The sequence below is a fragment of the Rosa chinensis genome, chromosome 5, assembly GCF_002994745.2.
Source record: "Rosa chinensis cultivar Old Blush chromosome 5, RchiOBHm-V2, whole genome shotgun sequence".
NCBI lineage: Eukaryota > Viridiplantae > Streptophyta > Magnoliopsida > Rosales > Rosaceae > Rosa > Rosa chinensis.
This window is the reverse complement of record NC_037092.1, coordinates 23,925,799-23,946,678: the sequence shown is the minus strand read 5'-3', so window position 1 is coordinate 23,946,678 and position 20,880 is coordinate 23,925,799. Positions and strand designations below refer to the sequence as shown.

The following is a 20,880-nucleotide window of genomic DNA, read 5'->3' as shown; positions in this document are numbered from 1 at the left end:
ATTTTCTTCTAATCCTAATTGAAGGTAGGATCTATATCTAAACATATTAGGATTAGGATTAGAAATTTTTTTAAGGGTAGGCCTATCACCACCACTCCATCATCATGACCGTACCATCTTTGATTGTACATATATTCTAAATGTCAATTGTATCCTTATATTTAACAGAAAAAATTAATAGAAGTACCAAAATATCAAACGTAGCCTAGTTTAGGTATCAAATTGTCCTCTTTTGAAGACTAAATATCAAAGTGTTTAATTGACTATACCTCAGATCGATACCATAGAAGAAATTTATCCTTAAATTAAACTTGAACAATGTAATGATTGAATGTACGCTCCAACCAACTGAAGCTAGCTCTTAAAATTAGAACTATAAAAATTCTCTCTTAAAATAACGAAAGGAAAAAAGTAGTATCAAAATTTTAAATGGCAAGGCTAAGCGCATTTTATCTTCGATAAGTTCATAACTGTCCCGCATGCAAGTTGATTCTCTATGAGATCCCTCTAGTTATACTTTCAACTCTGACGACATTCCGAGCAACAATTCCTTTGAGCTCCGACTCACATAAACTGGCACCTTTACCTCTCGAGCATCGACTTTAGTATTCAACTCCACTCGGTAGTCGAACATCTTATATATCTGGGGAATAGATAAGTCACAAGGACGTGATTTATGACCATTTTCCGCCATAATTTTGTTATATACTTCTGAAGCTTCACACTCTCCGAACACAAGACGATGGAAGAAGAGGGCGACGCCTTCCTTCAATTTCTTTGATACATAATGGCCTACACGATGGCCTGACATCGCCGTTATTCCATATTTTCTGTCAAAATTGTAACCGATAATTACTGTGAAGTAAATTAATCATATATTAATATATGCAAAGAGGAAAATGTTTTTTTTTTTTCCTCGATTACATTAAAGAGGGAAAATGTTAATTTATATGTACCTGAAGAAGGAAGTCATGAGATCATCGGCAGTAAAAGGCTGATGCGTCGAAGAACAAACCAAAAAAAGTGTATCTTTCTCATTGCAAAGGTCGTAAAATTTACAATACGCTTCCAAAGAACTATGACTAGATTTCTTATGATAATCCTTTTTGTCCAAGTGATAAACTGGATTGAAACATAAAAGATAAGTGAGAATTATATAGAAAGTTTTTATTTTATTTTATTTTATATTTTTTATTATGGACGACAATGTAACTCCCCACCCACCCCATCCCTGATATCAGTGAGATTTGAACCCGTGATCTCCACAGTGTTAGTGAGGATTAAATAGAAAGTTTTACATGGGAACAAATAATTGATATCTTTAATTTCTTAACAGCTAAAATGAGAAGATAGATTTAGAGGTTGAAATGTTACCATTTAAAGTTCCGCCAGTGTACTTATCGTACAAGGTTGCAAAAAATAAAGACTTTAGGACCAACTCAGCTGCATCTTCAACGGTCATGTTATAGGAATACCTAGCAGATCATGCATGTTAATCGAGTATGTGAAACTCAAATTATGCAGTTGTTATACTTATGTAAAATAAATTAATTAATTAATTAATAACGAGTGCACAAGGGTGTGAAGAAGCACATACCAAGGTGCCATAACATCATTAGCATATTGTTGACCAGATCCGAGTGACGCATAGCGACAATTTCTGTTTTTCACAATTTGGTTGTCAGATATGAAAATACGACAAACTTGAAAACCCTGCAACCAAAGTACCAAACAAAGTTACAGAAGCTTAGCTAAGTGATCTATTTCATGAATATGAATAAATGAGAAGTTCTAAGTGAGACGATATTCATTACCTCTGTTTCATCCCATCCAGCAATGATGGTCCCAAATTCTTTATTCTCGTCATCGAGATCTTCTAAATATTTAATCATCTCTTTGTATACAAATGAAACTGAAAGCACGCCGTTGGATTTTAAAAATCGTGAGCATTTACGTTTCACCGAGTTGCACATCTCTCTGCCAGCTCGAGCTTCTCCTGCCATTACGGCAACTATGTTGGAAGACATACGAAACACTTTATCCGTATCGTCTCTGACTGAAAATATGAAATATTAAATAAAAGAATTGATAGGTAAACTCATTGTTAATATCCAAAACATGCATGCATGGAAGAGTTATTGTTTACTTTTAGGCTTATATTCTTTATTACGTTCCCTGATCCCTTGAGACCCTTCATTTGAGGACCTGGAATCAACGGCAAACACGATGCCTTCCTCAATAAAACATGCAACAATGGTTGTCCCCTTTCTCTTTGAGTCCATTGCATTATCTTGCTCTGAAGAGTACTTCGAACTGTTACAACCCATATTCCTGTCAAAAGGCAAACCTCCTGTAAGACGTGGAAAGATAAAACATAGCAAGCAAAACTCATAATTTTTTTTTATATATATTTATTAAATTTCAGCAAGACTTGATGCAAGAAATTAAAAAGTTGTGTGTGTCGTGTTTTTTTTTCGGCTTTACGTACCAATATCAAATCAAAACAAAAAGATATTGTGTGTGTGTGTGTATATATATATATATGTATATATATATATATATATATATATATATATTTTTTTTTTTTTTGAGAGAGAAACACAAATTCAGCTAAGAAAACGAGCTAACGGAATTTATTTATTTATTTACTAGATAAATTAAGGAATTATATATCATAAAGAAAATTCTTATTTAGCATGTCTTTGATATTTGAAACCCCATCCACAGACACACACACACACACACCGTGCATACGATATATAAACCCTAAGCGAGAATATACTGATCGAAATACCAACATATAAACCCTAAGAAGAATATACTGATCAAAATATATATATATGCACCAAAACATTCAAAACCTTAATATTTCTTTTGATGGAAACAGATTTCTGAAAAATAACTCTGTCATGTAATGGATTATAGGATCGTACCTGACTTGACCACGTATAGTAAACTACAAAAAGATCTTCCTTTACACCAATGTTTTTCTTAATAAACAAAGTCAATGTGAATTGAATATAGAAGTGGAGGGCTGTTAGTATTTATAAAGCACTATACGGCTATATATACCTTAATCTAATAGTATATCACTGGAAACTTAAATTAGGAAAGAATATATTTATTTCTTGTAAATTAAGACATGGAAGATTTTTATGTAAATTTTTACCCTTTTCAACTATTCGGAGTTTAGTTAGGATTGCGGAGGTGGTACAAAACTGCAGAGTTAATTGAGCATGTTATTTTTGTACGTTCGAGTTCAATTGATGAAGAATTTATTGTCGATGGATGCTTAGGGTGAGTTTCTTCTTTTTTTTTCTTTTTTTTTTATGCTTAGGGTGAGTTATATATATGTGAAACCTATTTTGTGCAGTGGAAAGTGCAGTGATAAAGGAAGCAAGCAACTTATTTTACTTCTTCTCTATAGTTATGCATACATATTGCCTCTGGAAAATGTATTCAAGCAGCAGACATTGTAGTTAGGATCACGCTTTTGTTTCCTGTCAAGTTAGAGTAGAGGAAGAACCACGTACAGTGATTGTTCCAATGTATTTATATCTGTTTACAACAAAAATTCTTAGTGTTATGCAATTTTTTTTTCTAAAAAAAAAAAACTATTTAGGTATTATTCCTAAAATGTGGATATTAATATAATGGTATCACTAGAAACTAAACTACGGGAGGAGCTGCGCTGGAAGTTTGGTGGTCTGGAGGTGATGGCTGGAGCTGCGCGCGCTAAGCCAAGCTTGATAGGCCTTGGGTGCGCCGCCTTCTTGGGCTACTTGGACTGTAGTATTTTGGGCTAGAGTTTTTGCCCTAAGCCCATCTTTTTGTTTTTAGTTAGTCTAATTACAATAATTCCTTGTTTTAGGAAGTTAAACATTTACGCGCACTCTATGTTTCTCTAGCACCTCTGGAGTAGTACCAAAAGAGGATATCCGCTATATCTACGTTCATGAATGTCTAATGGGTAAGTCTATTTCTATGTACCACTGTGGGTACTACCACTACTTTCTTGTCTGTCTGTAGATGGCAGCGGAAGGGTATGTAACTGCCTATTCTGGCTTTAGATGAATATATTGTCACCCGCCCTTTGGGTTCGGGTTTGATTAAAAAAAAAACTAGGAAAGAATATATTTAGGGGAGTGAAATCTATACTTCTTATTTTACAATTCACATTCCATGTTTCTTTTTGAGTAATCTAAATTTGACTTGAATTTTGTCTCCTTATACGGGAAAAAAAAAGGGAATATGAATTGTAAAATGGGAAGTGTGGATTTCACTCCACTTTATTTATTTATTGTAAATTAAGATAAGGAAATATTAGGTGCAACTTTTTACCTTTTTTCAACTATTTGGAGTTTACTCTTGTACTTGGGCTTCAATTAGATTTTAGGGTCTTTCTGACGGTCTTGTATTAATTGTTGTACTATTTGCTAAACTTTAAATTCTTTAATAAAGACAGACTTCTTTTCAATAAAAAAATGTAACTCTTTTTTGAATTTTAGAGACAAAGGACAGATAAAGAATCTTTTTTAAAAATAAAAATAAAAAATTGGGCTAGTGCGGCCACTCTCAAGCCTTGATTAATGAAATTGCAGAGTACAGGGGGGGAACGTAAAGCCGGAACCCCAGATTACAATAAGCATCAAAAGAACGTCTTGAAATAATAACAGGAGTTGTGACCCGTTGGTAAGTTATAATTCCAACATTATAAAGGTCATGGGTACGAATCTCACTGACATATATAAGAGTGGGATGAGCTTCGAGTCTCTACTAAATCTATGTATTATAACAAGCACCAGTTAGCAAAGAATGCACAATTAACTACTCTATTTGCTTTAACAAAGCTGTGACATAACAAAAAAGTTACTCTATCATAAAAAAATATCATTACACATAACACATCTTTCCGTAGAAAAATCATCTTTTTTAATTTATACAAACTTTAAAATTATAAAGAATCATTTTTTGAATTTTCTACACTCATCTCTCTTCTCTCTTCAAATTCTTTCTTTATTTTTATATTTAATCTTAGTTATTAAATTATAAAGAGGATGCATATTTCTTTAGAGAAATGTTAGACTTTATTACAAATTCAGTAAATAGCATAATAGTACAAATTCAATAAATGTCAGAAAGAGCTGCTAAATGGAATTGAATATATATATATATATATATATATATATATATATCCTATTCATAGTGGAGCTCCGCTTTGAAATTAAAGTGCGCATTTAGAGTTTTGGTCACTTTTCAGTCATATATCCACATTACGACCGTTCAGTTTTTAGGTACTAATGTATAGATCATCTCTGCAAATTTTCAGCCAAATTGATGATTGTTAAGGTATCTAACTCACTTAAACTAATGGACGAACTGAACCTGTCCAACCTGAACCGTACTAGCTTTAAGGCAGTTATCAATGCCTTAATGATCATCAATTTGGCTGAAAATTTGCAGAGATAATCTATATATTAGTACCTAAAAAGTGAATGGTCGAGATGTGGATATGCGACCAAAAAGTGACCATAAAATCTAAATGCGCACTTTAATTTCAAAGCGGAGCTCTGGATATGTATATAATATAGGGCAATACAATTGCCCACATTGGAGTGGGTATGCCCCTCTAGATATTAGAAGCTTTATTGCTTCCCTTTTTTTTATTTTTTTTCAAAGTGAATTCATTGAAACTTTTAACGATTACAATCGTTTAGAATGACATCCCAATTGGGAGCAGACACAAGCCACAAACGGCTTGAAGCTAGAGCAAAGCTAGAACAAACCAGAAGGTGTACCATACCAACATGTAGTTCATGTACAATAAAATACTGCTCTGGATCACTTATAGAGAAACTAACAGAAAATTGAAGATAAATTCTCAGGCTCCTCAAAAAAATTACCAACAATGAGACCATTGCCATGACCTTGAGGTTTGGAGACCAAATCATCATAATCTGTAACTCGAGCATGCAAGAGATCGGTGGATGACTCAAGACTATGTTTGTCCCAACACAATTAACACTGCTCGCCAGACACGCAATTGTGGTACTCATAGCGTGATTATACCGAGATCTTTTGTAGAATATAGCAATGAGGAATCTACCTGTACGTAAGCACAACACACCCGAAATTATAAGAACACATTTGAGCAAGCAAGTACTCAAACCATTGCCTAGGTCCCAAATCCAAATATGTGGAGAAATCAAGCCCAACCACTGGGCTCTGTCGCGGGCCCAAAGCCAGCCCAACTCCCAAGCCTATAACCTTATACTGGGCACCCAGAAATATGATATGGGCACCCAATCAAGGCAGGACCAAGCGCCGAAGCAGAGAACCGGTACCACCGCTGCTTCTTGTTTCACCTCCGATGGTCTCACACCTGGAATCAGCACGCCCTCAATTGCCTCCATCTTAGATCTCTCCATCCCCGACAAAAGATCCAGGTGATGACATCCTCGGCCACATAATTTGACCATCCCCGTCACCGTGCCGACATCCGATGGTCTACCCCATCGCCATAATAGGTGGTCAGCCAAACAAAACATCAGTTCCCGTCTGTTAGCACAGATGCAGCACCGATCTGAGGTGGAAAAAGACCATCGACTCATATCTTCTCTACACCAGCCAACGATGACGAGAAACACGAGCAAAGGGATTGCCAGTGCCCTCATCACCACATTCCCACGACGAATAGCCTCGCCACTGCTAGTCAATTGGAGGATCCTCCGAAGAATCACCGCCGTAACTTCCTCAACTAGCAACTTCCTCAACTAGTAACTTCTCCTTCCTTTAGTCTTTGGACTAGGCTTAGAAGCATTCCCTTTGGTCTAAGAACCCCTTCTCATAATCCTCGAGGGTTTTTTTTTGGAAAATGTCTCTTTACACCTATTCTAGGGAAGTTTTTCCCCCTTACACCACTCACTTATTATTATTTTTTTAGTTTTTCTATTGGAACCTTCAAATATACTCACTTGACCTCCTATGCTTTTTACACCTCCTATCAAATTTCCAAATACTAAATTTACTCACTAAACCTCACTAAAGTTCCTCAAATAATCTCACTCATATAATTTGCAAACATACTATTATCTTTAAAATAAAAAAAACTTAGTCATTTCAATGATTTAATTACTCTATAAATCTTAAGTACATATCCATTCCTTAATCAGGCAACATAAATATCTTTTTCAATTAAAAAAAAATCAAATACAAGGTATTGAGTTTCAAAAATTAATTTCTAATTAACAAGAAAATAACATGAACTATTCTGTGGTTTTTTTAAAAAAAAAAAAAAACTTTTGTTTAAGGAAAACTGAAATTATGAGAGAATTCAGTCGTACTTTCATTGATAATAGGGACCTCTTTATATAGAGGATTACAAACATAGAGATAGAGTTGTACATAGAAACATAATCGTACATTGATTGAATATCTCTTAAGATTCTTCGAGAATATCTCAAATATAAACCATATTTCAACTAGAGCAAGTAACCTCAAGTTTGGGTCAGACACATGTTATGGATTTACTTGAACACTCCCCCTTGTGTCACCCAAACGTGGTGTTTCTCTCGTTGCTTCGCTAAAAATCTTGTCAAGTAACAAAAACCCAGTGGGACAAAAATAACCTCGATCGAAGGGGGAAAAGAGCACAACACACCCTTCACGTTTCGAGACCATACATGTAGACATCTCTCCCTGATGACAACGGTCATGGGAGTTCGGATAACTTCCACAAACGATGCTACCAACATGTTTCTCGAAAGTGGAATTAAGGCAATGACTTAATGAGAAAGTCTGCCACACTGTCTTCAGATTGAACCTAGTTCACTTTGATCTTGAGGAGAGTTTGTTGTTGCTGATTATCCTTGGTGATGTCGCTTTTGATGTAGCCTTACTTCATTTGTTCAAAACAAGCAACATTATCCTATATGCTCGTAGGCTCATCTGTGGTAGACTTCAAACCACAATTGTTCGAACATGCGTAATTATGGATCCAATCCATATACATTCACGAACCACTTTGTGAAGAGCAATAATCTCTGCATTGTTCGAAGATATAGCGACTAGGGTCTATTTCTGTAGACCTCCAAGATATCACGGTCTTTACCCATCGTGAACACTTAACCAGTTTGGGAAGACTTTTGTGTGGGTCAGAGAGATACCCAACATCAGCAAAACCTTTCAAAACACATGTTGTTTTGGGATGAGGATAGAGGACGCAGGCCAGTGTTGGCGGCGTTCCTGGTGTGTGATGTGTCCGAATCCATCATCTCTCTATAGGGATAAAACAAGCTCATATCAGTCGTACATCTCTAGTATCGAAAGATATCTTTTACACCAATCCAATGGCGTCGCGTTGGCGCAGAGGTATACCTTAGCTAACAAGTTCATGGCAAATGAGATGTCCGGTCTTGTGCATTGAGCTAAGTACAATAATGCGCCTATTGTACTCAAGTAAGGCACTCTTGCCTTTAGCACATTTTCGTCATCATCCTTTGAACGAAGAAAATCCTTTTCAAGATCAAGACTACGGACGATCATAGGGGTGCTTGAAGGCTTGACCTTGTTAAAATGCCTAAGCATCTATCAACACGATGCTCAAGTTCCAAACCGAGACATAATCATGTTCTCCTAAAATCCTTCATCTCAAACTCAAATTTCAAGTATTCAGCGGTTTCCCTTAACTCTTTACGGGCTTCTAATGAAGACCATATCCAACATGAACCGCGATAGAATCTGAAACTTGTTATGAAAACGCGCGGGCATATCCCTTCCCAATCAAGTAGTCACTTTAGTGAGCGTTTCAACCTTATTGCAAACGCGCTCCAAGGTCAAGAACCACTTGACTTGGGTAAATGAAGTCCACCATGAACCTTCATGTATATTCCGTATCTAGATCCCCATAAAGGTACGTGCTGACCACATTTGTAAGCTGCATGTTCAGTTATTTGAAAACTATCAAACTGACAAGGTAGTGGAGTGCAATGACATCCATTACGAGAGAATATGTCTCATCGTAGTCGATTTCAGGGCGTTTTGTGAGAAACCTTGCCCCATAAGGCGAGATTGCCATCTTTTTTTCTCATCACGCTTTTTAACGAAGACCCATTAGTCAATAGGTTTTATGTTAGGAGGTGTTGGCATCACTGGCTCAAAAACCTTCTCCTTCGTTAGAGAATCCAACTTAATATGGATCGCATCTTTCCATTTAGGTCAAATTTCTCTATGTTGGTGTAAGTTTGATCTTCCACTTATGCCATTCACTTTGATCTTCTTAGTTTGCTGTAAGTTTCTTTGGTTAGCTGGACATGATTGCAACAGTTTGGGTTTATCACCATCTCACTGATTCCTACTCTCCTACTACTAAAAAGAAGGTTATGTCACTGTCTTATGGTCTTTCTATTCGAAGTTTGTTTCTTTTACTGCTTGAAATTGGCCAAACTTGTAATCAATAAAGAGCTCGTAGAGTTACTATATAGAGAAGAGAAGTACAGGCAAGATAGTGGTACAATACAATGTCTGCTTCTTTTACTGCTTCAAATTGGTACAACTAGTTCTGATTACAAATAGCCCCTAGATTTACTATATAGAAAAGAGAAGTACAGGCAAGTAGTAAAATACCATGTTTATGAGAATAAAATAGAGATATTGATTACTTTGTGATCTTCAGAAAGCTGATCGGTGGCCATTAACTTTCATGTCTCTGCTTCTTCATTGCATCAGTCCGAGGATATTGCTTTGGCATAACACATTGCTCATATCTTATAAATTAAAATTGGCTGATGCTTATCAATGCTTCTATCTGAATCTGCAAACTAGTCTGACCATATCATCATTGGTCCAGTTCTGAGCTCAGTCTCATGTATCTTCCCAATCCTTCATCCATTAATCAACACTACTCTGAATCTGCATAGTACTCGACCATATCATCATCCGTCCAGTTCTGAGCTCGAAGTCGTGCATCTTCCCAATCCTTCATGCAGAAAAGGCAGTCCAACATTTCTGAAGGTTCCATACTCCTCTTATAGTCCAGGACCTGGTTACCTGAAGTACTACTGAACACAAACTCCGGTGCTATTGCAGACACCGAAACCGTTAGTAGCTCACATGCCATTTTTGAAAGCACAGGAAATGACAGTGCATTGTCTTTCCACCAAGCTAAAACATCAAAATTCTGAAACTCTTCATTGGTCATATAGGCTGTATAGTTAACTCCCAAGTATTTATGAAGCTCAGTTGGCCCATAGGTCTTTATTTCCTTCTGTCTCCTCCATTCTAGAAACTTTTCGACAGCACTTTCATCACCGTCATCAAATCTCTTTCGTTTTGGGATTCGATCAGAGGTGGGTTTTTCTTTTTCTGCAAATTTGGATTCATAACTTTGTAGAGATCATGTAACCTAGATTCAATAGCTTTTGTATCCATATTCAACAATGGCATGCTCAAGTATTCAGAAATGTCTTTAACTAAGAAATCTAGACCCTGTCCGTTGAATCTAGGGTCCATTGCTGCAGCTAAACAGTAACTGGGTAACATGCACTCGCAATAACTTTTGAATTTCGACTCCATTTTTTCATAAACTGCTGTAAATTCTGGAATTGAATGACCTCTGTGTTTGTCAATAAAACACTTGCTAATATATCTCAAAATAAAAAGACCACCAGAAGATGTGGGCAAATAAACCTTCGAATTTGAGAGTGCCACGGAGCAAAATACTTTTAGAAAGTTCATAAAAAGAAAACTAATTTCCCAATCACTTTCACATAAAAGATTGCTACCATCATGTTTGCCATTGTAAAGTTCACTGATTGCAGCATTGTAGTTGACACAAGATGCTAACATGAGAAAAGTAGAGTTCCAATGATCCTTGAAATCAGGTTTCAGCTCTCTATATTTCAGACCTCGAGACTCACATAAAGCAGAAAATTCTTGTTGCCTAGCAGAAGAGGAAGCAATGTAAAGAATAGCACCCCTAATTTTCTCTATATGAGCTTCCATCAATTTCAAGCCTTCTTGCACCATTGAATTGACCATATGGCATAAACATCTCATATAAGAAAATTGACCTCCACAAGGAGGTTGCAAAGTGTTTTTAAACATGTCAATGATGGCATCACTCCCAGTAACATCATCAAAAGTAATGTTGAAGACCTTATCATCAATCATATATTCCCTAAATATATCCATTATGCTCTGAAATATAACAGTATCACTATGAGGATATTCGAGCATACGAAAAGCAATGATTCTCCTTTGCAACATCCAAGCAGAGTCAATATAATGTGCAGAAACACAAGTTGTTCATCGGCACTACTCCAGAAATTAGTACTGAAAGAAAACGTACCATTGAAACCAGAAAGCTCGGATACCAGTGCTCTTTTCATATCATTGAAGTAGTTCAGAGAATCACTTTTGATAGTGTGCAGGCAAAGACTAGAATACTCAGACTGAACATATTCTTGAATAAACTTTTCAAATCTAGCATGTTGAGCAGAAGAATAAACTTGCCCACTTGAAGAAATGTACTTGGTCAAACCTTGTCTCATTTTCTGCTGAGAGTATTGAAAAGTTGGCATATAAGAACTTCCAATACGACTTTCTTGGCCAACACATTCATTATCAGACTCATTCATTTCAACATCATCCACGCTGTTTCTGATTTCAGTATCATCCATATTCTCAAGCAAAAATGAAGAAAATACCTCACAAAGCTTCGAAGAGAGAGCGATAAACTTGTAGTTACTTGAAAGAGTTGCAAAGGAAGGGAGAGAGTTGTGTGAGAAAGGAGACGAGAGGAAAATTCAAGGAATGGGTAGAGTATTTGTACAGAAAGTTTTGGGGTCAAATGACACTGTTAACCCTCGAACTAACCGTTATAGAGCTTGGGAGGAGAGGAAATCATGTAATTTGACCTCACTATATAAGCAACGGCTAGTTTACAAAAGTGGCTTCCCTAGTCTCGGGGATTACGCAGTTCTGGTATTAATGAACATAGGGAAAATCCCAGTTTTTGGGATTATGATCAAGTCGTTTGGGCATGGGACTATGGGTTCCTCTTTCAAGTTTCTACCAGAAAAAGAAGACATTACGAATTAAAATTTTTTTTTTTTTTTTCAGAGTTTACTTGGATGGTGGTTGAATTTGCCCAAGTGATAGAGGGTTCCCCATTTTTTAGCTTATGTTCGACGAGTAGCCTTTCATTTGACGCCATGTTTAGCAACCTGAGTTGTCTTGCTAAAGTACTTCGTGGGTACTAAACCTTCAAGTAATTATGTTATCTAAATGGAGCTATGGATGCTAAACCATAGCATCCATAGCTCCAAAAGTACGCTAAATAATCGACAGCACAAATTTAAGAATGAAACAGTATAGGAGCAACCAGACACGACGGAACCGTTATATCCATTTACATTTGGAGCCTTAAAGGCTTAAACTAACAGCAGAGAAGAAAAGCAAACACTCTCCAGTCTCCATCATCTGAAAATAACAAGATGTAAGAGCAATGTACCCTAAACCCGAATTCTGCGACTCCCCTCCAGACACAAGGCAAAGCAAAGATTTAAGCAACTCAAAAACCTTCATTGCCCGAAGGAACCTTGATTTTGTAAGAAGCATTATATCAGAGAGTTCCCCTGCAAGGATATTTGAAAAACGCCTTAGACCTTCTTGAAGAATGAAAGAATATTTCCTTGCTTAGGATCCTTGTTTACTGCTTTCTTGCCTCCTGCTTTGGCAGTTTGATTTTTCGGCCCAGTGTTCGCCACTGACTTCTGAGCTGCGGCAGGCCTGGATTAATAAAACCAACATTTAGAGTTCAGTCACCAGGGAAAAGCTCCAACTTCAGCTAGAAAAATTTAATCAAATGAAGCTTTTGGGAATAAAAAAAATAACGAACACATCAAATAAACCAAACAAATGCCTTGGTTACTATTTACACTACTAGAAGTACACAAAGGCTAGACTCATATTGATTAGCTTCTGAACTACATGTTTGTCTAAGTCTGTCGTGGGTAACATAAAATTTCAATATTCTATCAGTTTAAGGCCTCTCTCAATTGTGCCAACGATCTTGACTACATTTGTTTCAACCCATAAATGCAGAATTGGTATAGTTAAATATGATGTGACATCTTTTGGCTTAATGTTTCACTTAAATCCTATGGACTCATATTTGTATGACATTAAGAGGAATAGAAAGTAAAAACGAAAAAACACAAATGATCTTTTGCTACAATCATCTTAGATCAAGAACTGAATGGATAAAATAATAGCAAGATATAAATTAACCTGTTCGTAACACTGGTAACTGTATTATCAGCTTTCTTTGTTGTACTGCTGTCAGCTTTCATGGTTGCACTGCTGTCAGCTTTCTTTGCTTCTGTCTCCTTGCCCTCCCATATTACCTCAGTTACTGTATAAATTACGTTGGAACAACAAATGAAAAATAAAATTTAGATGGACATGTGATTTCTTCTACAACAAAAAAAAAAAAAATTTATTAGCTCACCTTGCTACAACATATTTATTCAGGATAAATTTCAGAAATATAAATCACATATGATATATTGACATTAAACAGTTGCAGTAAGAAAAGAAACTAGAACCAGCCGTATCAGAGATATGAGTGGGAATGTTTATAGAATAGATTGCTTGTAAGCAGTTACTAATGAGTCCATCTTAATTTATTATATTTTGTTGAATAACCGCAAGCCATTTGCAGCAGAGAATATATGCTAAGATGCAAACTGACATTCTACAAGCAGGACTCTATGAAAACTGAGGCATAGAAAGCAGGGAATACCTTCTCTTCCACGTTCATCAATCCGCGTCTTCAAAAATTTTCTTCTTTGCGGAGATCTTGATGCACCGTTGGTCAGTTTATCCATTTTGTTCACATCTTTTTCAGGCACAGAGTTACGTTTTTTCTCAGTTAGGATAATCCCAGCATCTATCTGTGTTTTAGCAGCAGTGGCCAGCTTATCCATTTTGTTCACATCTTTTTCAGGAACAGATCTGTCTGTTTTCTCTGTCAGGATAATCCCAGAATTACTTTCCTTGCTGACAACAGTAGAATCTTCTCTGCAAGGTGGGTCAGATTTTCCGTCAACTGATATCTCTTCCTTGACCTCTGGTTTATCTTCTACCTGCTCGTCAAAGTTCAAATTGGTTTTAAGTGGAACCAAAGTTTTGCTACTTTCTTTGAGCTCTTGACATGATTTTCCTTTTGGATACTCTGGTGATGCTAAATTGACTGCATCTTCACATTCGTCTTCATCGGAGAAATCAAAGACAACCCTCCGTTTCCTAGTGACTTCAGAACCGGAAGCTCTCTTAAAATTAACATCTTGATCATCATCGTCGCTGATGACACCAGGTTCTGCTTCTCTAGCACAAATTTGAGCCTCTGCACTTGCTCCTGAAGAAGGAAGGATATAAAGAAGTAACTTAGCTAGTGCTACAAATCGTGAGCATCTTACAAAAGAATAATAGAGAGAGAGAGAGAGAGAGAGAGAGAGAGAGAGAAGCTTCTATCAATGTTAAAGAAGATAAAAGAATGAAATATTAAAACTTGGTAAACTAGTGAAACCTACCAGTATGCGTAGGAATCAAATTACTATTTTCGGCTGTAGAATTTGACTTGGATTTCACAGATGCACGACCCCACAAATTTGCCAATGAACCTCCAGAAGCAGAAGAGCTTTTATCACTCTGGACCTTCTTTTTGTTAGCAGGAAGAGGAGCAACTTTCTCTTTGTCTGCAGGATGTTTGTTAGGCTGATGAGTAACTCCTATGCCATTGCTTTCACTTTTGACATCGTTTACCACATTGGGAGCCGGCAAACCAACTTTCGGACTAGATTGTTCTCCTTTATTCTGTTGCTGTTTTAAAATCACACTATCTTGATGAGCTAAATTAATTTTTGATGGCTCTGAAGCTAATTTGGTCTTCAGTTGTGGACCTGCAGTGCTCAATGGTGTTCCCTCTGTTAAGATGAAGACCACTTACGTGTCAAGCATCCGGAGACTTGGTGAAATCTGTTGCAGTAGCTGTTTAGTATAAAAGCCTTGGTTTCTTCATTTGATACAAGTTAGCAATTGTACAATTACAGAGGAAAAATACCACAATACCAGTAGCCTCTCTTTTATCTCTCTGTTCTTCGTCTTCTTCCTCTAGCTTAGGGTTTCGTTCACCATTGTTGCTTTACCTTCAAGCTTTCATCATCATAACCTTGATTTTTAGCATGGTATCAGAGCTCATGGCGGCCTGACCATTGCTCACTCTATCCTCTTCCGCTGCAATTTCATCCATTAAAACCCTAGATTGATTCAGATTTGTACAATTACCAAATCAAATACCAAATTCCTGTACAATTGCGAAGCAAAATCACAAAGAAAGCAAGATTTGTATAATTACCAGTGAAGAAATCTCAAGGTTCTAGTAGATTTGTAGTTGTTCATTCTCAATTTCTCAGTTCCTTACTTTTCACGAAGCTCGTTCGAAGATTCAAGTCGATACTGTCTCAAGATTCAATCTTGTACCTATTTGCATCAAGATCTACAATGGCGTCTTCATCACAATACTGTAATGCAGTCTCTGTTTGTCTCGATGATACCAATTACCCAACTTGGTTATATCTGATGCAACATCATCTTCGAGGCCATGGTTTGCTCAAATTCATTGATGGTTCTTATCCTTGCCCTTCTCAGTTTCGCATTGAAGACGCTGGCACTTTATCTTCAGATAATTCTGGGCTTTATGAGCGTTGGTTGGAGCAAGACAGCTCTGTGATTTCTATGATCACAACTACACTTTCTGTTGATGCACTTACTCTAGTGATTGGATGCCAGACTTCAATGGAGGTATGGACTACTCTTAGGCAAAGATACGCACCAATTTCTGATTTTCATATTATGAAATTGAAGTCCAACTTACACAACATTCAAAAGGGATCTGATTCTATAGAAAAGTATTTGTTACGCTTCAAATCAATAAGAAATCAGTTAGCAGTTGCAGGAGTTCAAATGTTAGATCAAGAGGTTAAAATTCTTGTTCTTGCTGGTCTCCCTTGTGAGTATGGACATACTAGGCAAATTATAAGGGGAAAGGGTCATATAGATATGGAAGAAGTGAGGTCTTTATTACTGTCTGCTGAAGCTGAAATTGAATCAGAGAACAAGGCATTATCACTGTCATCTTTGACTGCTATGATTGCACATAATGGTTTGGTTAATCACACACCACAGAATTTTCAGTTTGGAATGAATACAGTTGCTCAGAATCAAAGCTTGTACCCTTATGTGAATGGTTGTCCTGTGCCATCTATTATGTTGCCTAGTATGAATGGTATGTCTCATTCATCTGTTGTATTGCCTAATGTGACAACCATGAATCACTTCACTGCCACTCCTATTGCTGCAACTACTCAATTTGGATTTGTGCCTCCTTCAAATACTATGACCAATAGCACTGATTTCTCAAAAGCTACACATACAAGCTACCAACCTGCATACTCCAATGGTACAAGTTTTGCTACTGGATATGGTCTAATACCTACACCAAATGCTCCCTATACTGTGAACAATGGCAACAATGACAAAAGCTTCAATCACAGACCTAGATCATGCTACAACAACAATCGGAATCAAGTCTTTAATAGGTATATTGTGTGCCAAATCTGTGATAAACCTGGGCATTTTGCTTCCAAGTGCCATCATAGAAATTCACTACCTCAGAATCTAGCAGCAAGCTCATACATGGAGTGTCAAATTTGCAAGAAGCTGGGCCATTCGGTCACAAGCCATCAATATAGAAAACCACAAGAAAATTCTACTCAAGGGAATGGATATATTGCAATGGTTGCTAGCTATGAGAATACTGCACCAAAGCAAAAAGAAAAAGTTGCTCCTCTTCCTGCTAACAAAAAGAAGGTCCAGCATGATAAAAGCTCTTTTGCTTTTGGAGGTTCGTTGGAAAATTTGTGGGGTTGTGCATCTGTGAAGCCAAAGTCAAATTGTATAGCTGAAAATAATATTTTGATTCCTCCACATACTGGAGCTAGTGCAGAGGCTCAAATTTGTGCTAGAGAAGTAGTATTTGGTGTTGCACAGCCTCTTGTTTCCCATTCTGAAAAGGTTAGCTCTGATGTGACTAAGATTGGATACAGAGACAGCGTGGAGTACACCTCTAAGTCAAATGATGACACAAATGTGTGTGTAGAAAATGAAAGCATGAACTGTAGTAATCTTAAACTTTCCTCTACGAAGCACAATGTCACTGTTGGGGATGATTGTGATCCATATTATGTGGATCCTTTCAACTCTAAAATTCCTTTGTCTGAGGTATCTAGTCAGACTTCGTTTGTTGGTGCTATTGAAGGCCTCCCATTGGGGAACTTGGGACATTTTCCATCCAAAGACGTTTCTGTTGTTGAGAAGGATAATGCTTCAGTACAATATACAGTACATATATCATGTGCATCTACTAGTGTTGACCTTGAAGTGCAGGAAAATTTGGTGCAGCAAAAGGAGTCTTTTGAGAAAGAGTGGGAAGAGCTGGATGACAAAAGAGCTGAGATTGAGATTCCTCCTGATTGAGACAAGTTTCAAGTACTAGCTTCTATTGACTGCAACTGGTTTCTTGCCTGATCGATTTCTGCATTTTTACCAAAGGACTCTCTGCTGCAACCTAGTTCTTGGTTCCCCAAGCACTAGTTTGAGGGGGGATGTTAAGATGAAGACCACTTACGTGTCAAGCATCCGGAGACTTGGTGAAATCTGTTGCAGTAGCTGTTTAGTATAAAAGCCTTGGTTTCTTCATTTGATACAAGTTAGCAATTGTACAATTACAGAGGAAAAATACCACAATACCAGTAGCCTCTCTTTTATCTCTCTGTTCTTCGTCTTCTTCCTCTAGCTTAGGGTTTCGTTCACCATTGTTGCTTTACCTTCAAGCTTTCATCATCATAACCTTGATTTTTAGCACCCTCTACATTACGCAAAACAAAGGAATTGAGAATGCCGCAGAACCTGGAGAAGCATAGCGAATAGTTATCACATGTATAATTGCATAGGTGCATAATTTTTATATACTATACTAAATTTAAGCAAGAGTATATATTACTACAAATTAGCATAACAGAGGGACTGAGTCATCCAGCAAAATATAAAATCTTTAAAGTTTTGTAGAATATATAAACCAAAGCACCTATAAACCTAAATGTTCAACCATCGAAGATGCTCCGGCATACTCAAATTGTGCCACGCAAATTTGTGATTTTCCATAAGATCATAAGACAATGGGTGGCAAAGATTATCTTTATGACTTCGAAGCATTGCGCTACTTGAACCATTACAAGCCATTTGACCATGCACATAAGAATTTTGTGAAGAGCAAGCCGCTAATAGGTAAGAGTCGCTGGGCCCAATTGAGCTTCAAGTGTAATAATGTTCGAGTGTACAATAATCAAAGCAAATGACTAATGAGAGTAGGCCTCATCAAAAAGCCCGCGGATCAAGTGGGCCGATGGAGGCCCGCCGGCCCTAAGGGCTTTTAGCCCGGCCCGGCCCGTCAAAAAACCCGCAAAAGCCCGCCTAGGTGGGCCGAGGGCCGGCCCGCCTAAAGCCCGCAAAAACCCGGCCCGGCCCGTAGGCCCGGCCCGCCAAAGCCCAGCTAGGCCCGGCCCGTAAAAGCCCGTAAAATATTATATATATATATATATATATATATATGTAGATATGTGTGTGTGTGTTTATAAATATATATACACACACACACTCACACATAGATATATATTTGTGTGTGTGTTTATATATATATATATATATATATATATATATATACATATATATATATATATACGTGTGTGTTATATATATATATAGAAAAGATATATATGCATTACCGCATAATAAATATATATATAGATATATATTATATGTGTGTGTGTGTTTATATATATATATATATAATTATATATATAGATATATATATGTGTGTGTGTGTGTTTATATATATATATAGATATATATATGTGTGTGTGTGTGTGTGTGTGTGTTTATATATATATATATAGATATATATATATATATATGTGTGTGTGTGTTTATATATATATATATATATATATATATGTGTGTGTGTGTGTGTGTGTTTATATATATATATAATATATTTATATATATGTGTGTGTGTGTGTGTGTGTGTGTGTGGAAGTTCTTATAATTCTATTATTCTATATAGAATATGTGAATATATATATATTCTACATATCGGTTGACCAATTCGATCGGATTCGAAAATATGGTGAAATTGGCTAAATTTTGTACCACACTTATAATTTATTGTAATAAACTCATCCAACGGTCGGTTTTTCCATTTTCTTTGAATTGATATGGGTTGCTCTTTGGAGTATATGATATATAAATATAGGTTTATAAGAGTAACTAAGTTTGACCTAGTTGATCGAATTCGAAACGATAACCAAATTGGCTGGATTTTCTACAACCACCATAAAACATTACAATCTCTCAATCGAGCGGTTGGTTTCTCTGAATTCATTTTCCACTTCATGATTGCTTTAGAATGAACCTAAACAATTTAAATACAATGAATATGTCATACAACTTTAGGAGGAAAATTGGTATAGACCAATGTGTTTGTAATTAAAATTAATTTTTTTTATCTTATGTCCACGCACATCCATTGATGGAATATATACAAACGTGATGTGAAAAAATAAGCACGTTTCGAGGTTGTCACGGCATCGGTCAACCAATAAAACATATAAGTGTCTACGGTTGACTAATCCGATCGGATTCGAAAATATGGTGAAATTGGCTAAATTTTTTACCACACTCATAATTTATTGTAATAAACTCATCCAACGGTCGGTTTTTCCATTTTCTTTGAATTGATATGGGTTGCTCTTTGGAGTATATGATATATAAATATAGGTTTATAAGAGTAACTAAGTTTGACCTAGTTGATCGAATTCGAAACGATAACCAAATTGGCTGGATTTTCTACAACCACCATAAAACATTACAATCTCTCAATCGAGCGGTTGGTTTCTCTGAATTCATTTTCCACTTCATGTTTGCTTTAAAATGAACCTAAAAAATTTAAATACAATGAATATGTCATACAACTTTAGGAGGAAAATTGGTATAGACCAATGTGTTTGTAATTAAAATTAATTTTTTTTATCTTATGTCCAAGCACATCCATTGATGGAATATATACAAATGTGATGTGAAAAAATAAGCACGTTTCGAGGTTGTCACGGCATCGGTCAACCAATAAAACATATAAGTGTCTACGGTTGACTAATCCGATCGGATTCGAAAATATGGTGAAATTGGCTAAATTTTTTACCACACTCATAATTTATTGTAATAAACTCATCCAACGGTCGGTTTTTCCATTTTCTTTGAATTGATATGGGTTGCTCTTTGGAGTATATGATATATAAATATAGGTTTATAAGAGTAACTAAGTTTGACCTAGTTGATCGAATTCGAAACGATAACCAAATTGGCTGGATTTTCTACAACCACCATAAAACATTACAATCTCTCAATCGAGCGGTTGGTTTCTCTGAATTCATTTTCCACTTCATGTTTGCTTTAAAATGAACCTAAAAAATTTAAATACAATGAATATGTCATACAACTTTAGGAGGAAAATTGGTATAGACCAATGTGTTTGTAATTAAAATTAATTTTTTTTATCTTATGTCCAAGCACATCCATTGATGGAATATATACAAATGTGATGTGAAAAAATAAGCACGTTTCGAGGTTGTCACGGCATCGGTCAACCAATAAAACATATAAGTGTCTACGGTTGACTAATCCGATCGGATTCGAAAATATGGT

General features: G+C 36.4%; 1 protein-coding gene across 1 annotated transcript; it reads right to left on the bottom strand.

Annotated features, from left to right (window-relative positions):
- Positions 1–12,372: 12,372 nt before the first annotated feature.
- LOC112168381 lies at positions 12,373–18,363 on the bottom strand. The gene is made up of 6 exons (XM_024305503.2): positions 18,230–18,363; positions 17,987–18,030; positions 14,595–14,984; positions 13,805–14,419; positions 13,291–13,414; positions 12,373–12,789 (listed from the first exon to the last, which is right to left on the bottom strand). Exons 1-6 carry the CDS (start codon positions 18,361–18,363, stop codon positions 12,660–12,662), a joined length of 1,437 nt encoding a protein of 478 aa, XP_024161271.2. The 3' UTR covers positions 12,373–12,659.
- Positions 18,364–20,880: the final 2,517 nt, after the last annotated feature.

Bases quoted from the DNA above. Each gene is read 5' to 3' on its own strand.
- LOC112168381 (XM_024305503.2), bottom strand. From the start codon at position 18,363: ATGGCTTGTAATGGTTCAAGTAGCGCAATGCTTCGAAGTCATAAAGAT. The intron at 13,415-13,804 runs GTATTCCCTGCT...TAATTTATACAG, and splicing joins TGATGAACGTGGAAGAGAAG to TAACTGAGGTAATATGGGAG. The intron at 12,790-13,290 runs GTTAATTTATAT...TTATTAATCCAG, and splicing joins GTTACCAGTGTTACGAACAG to GCCTGCCGCAGCTCAGAAGT.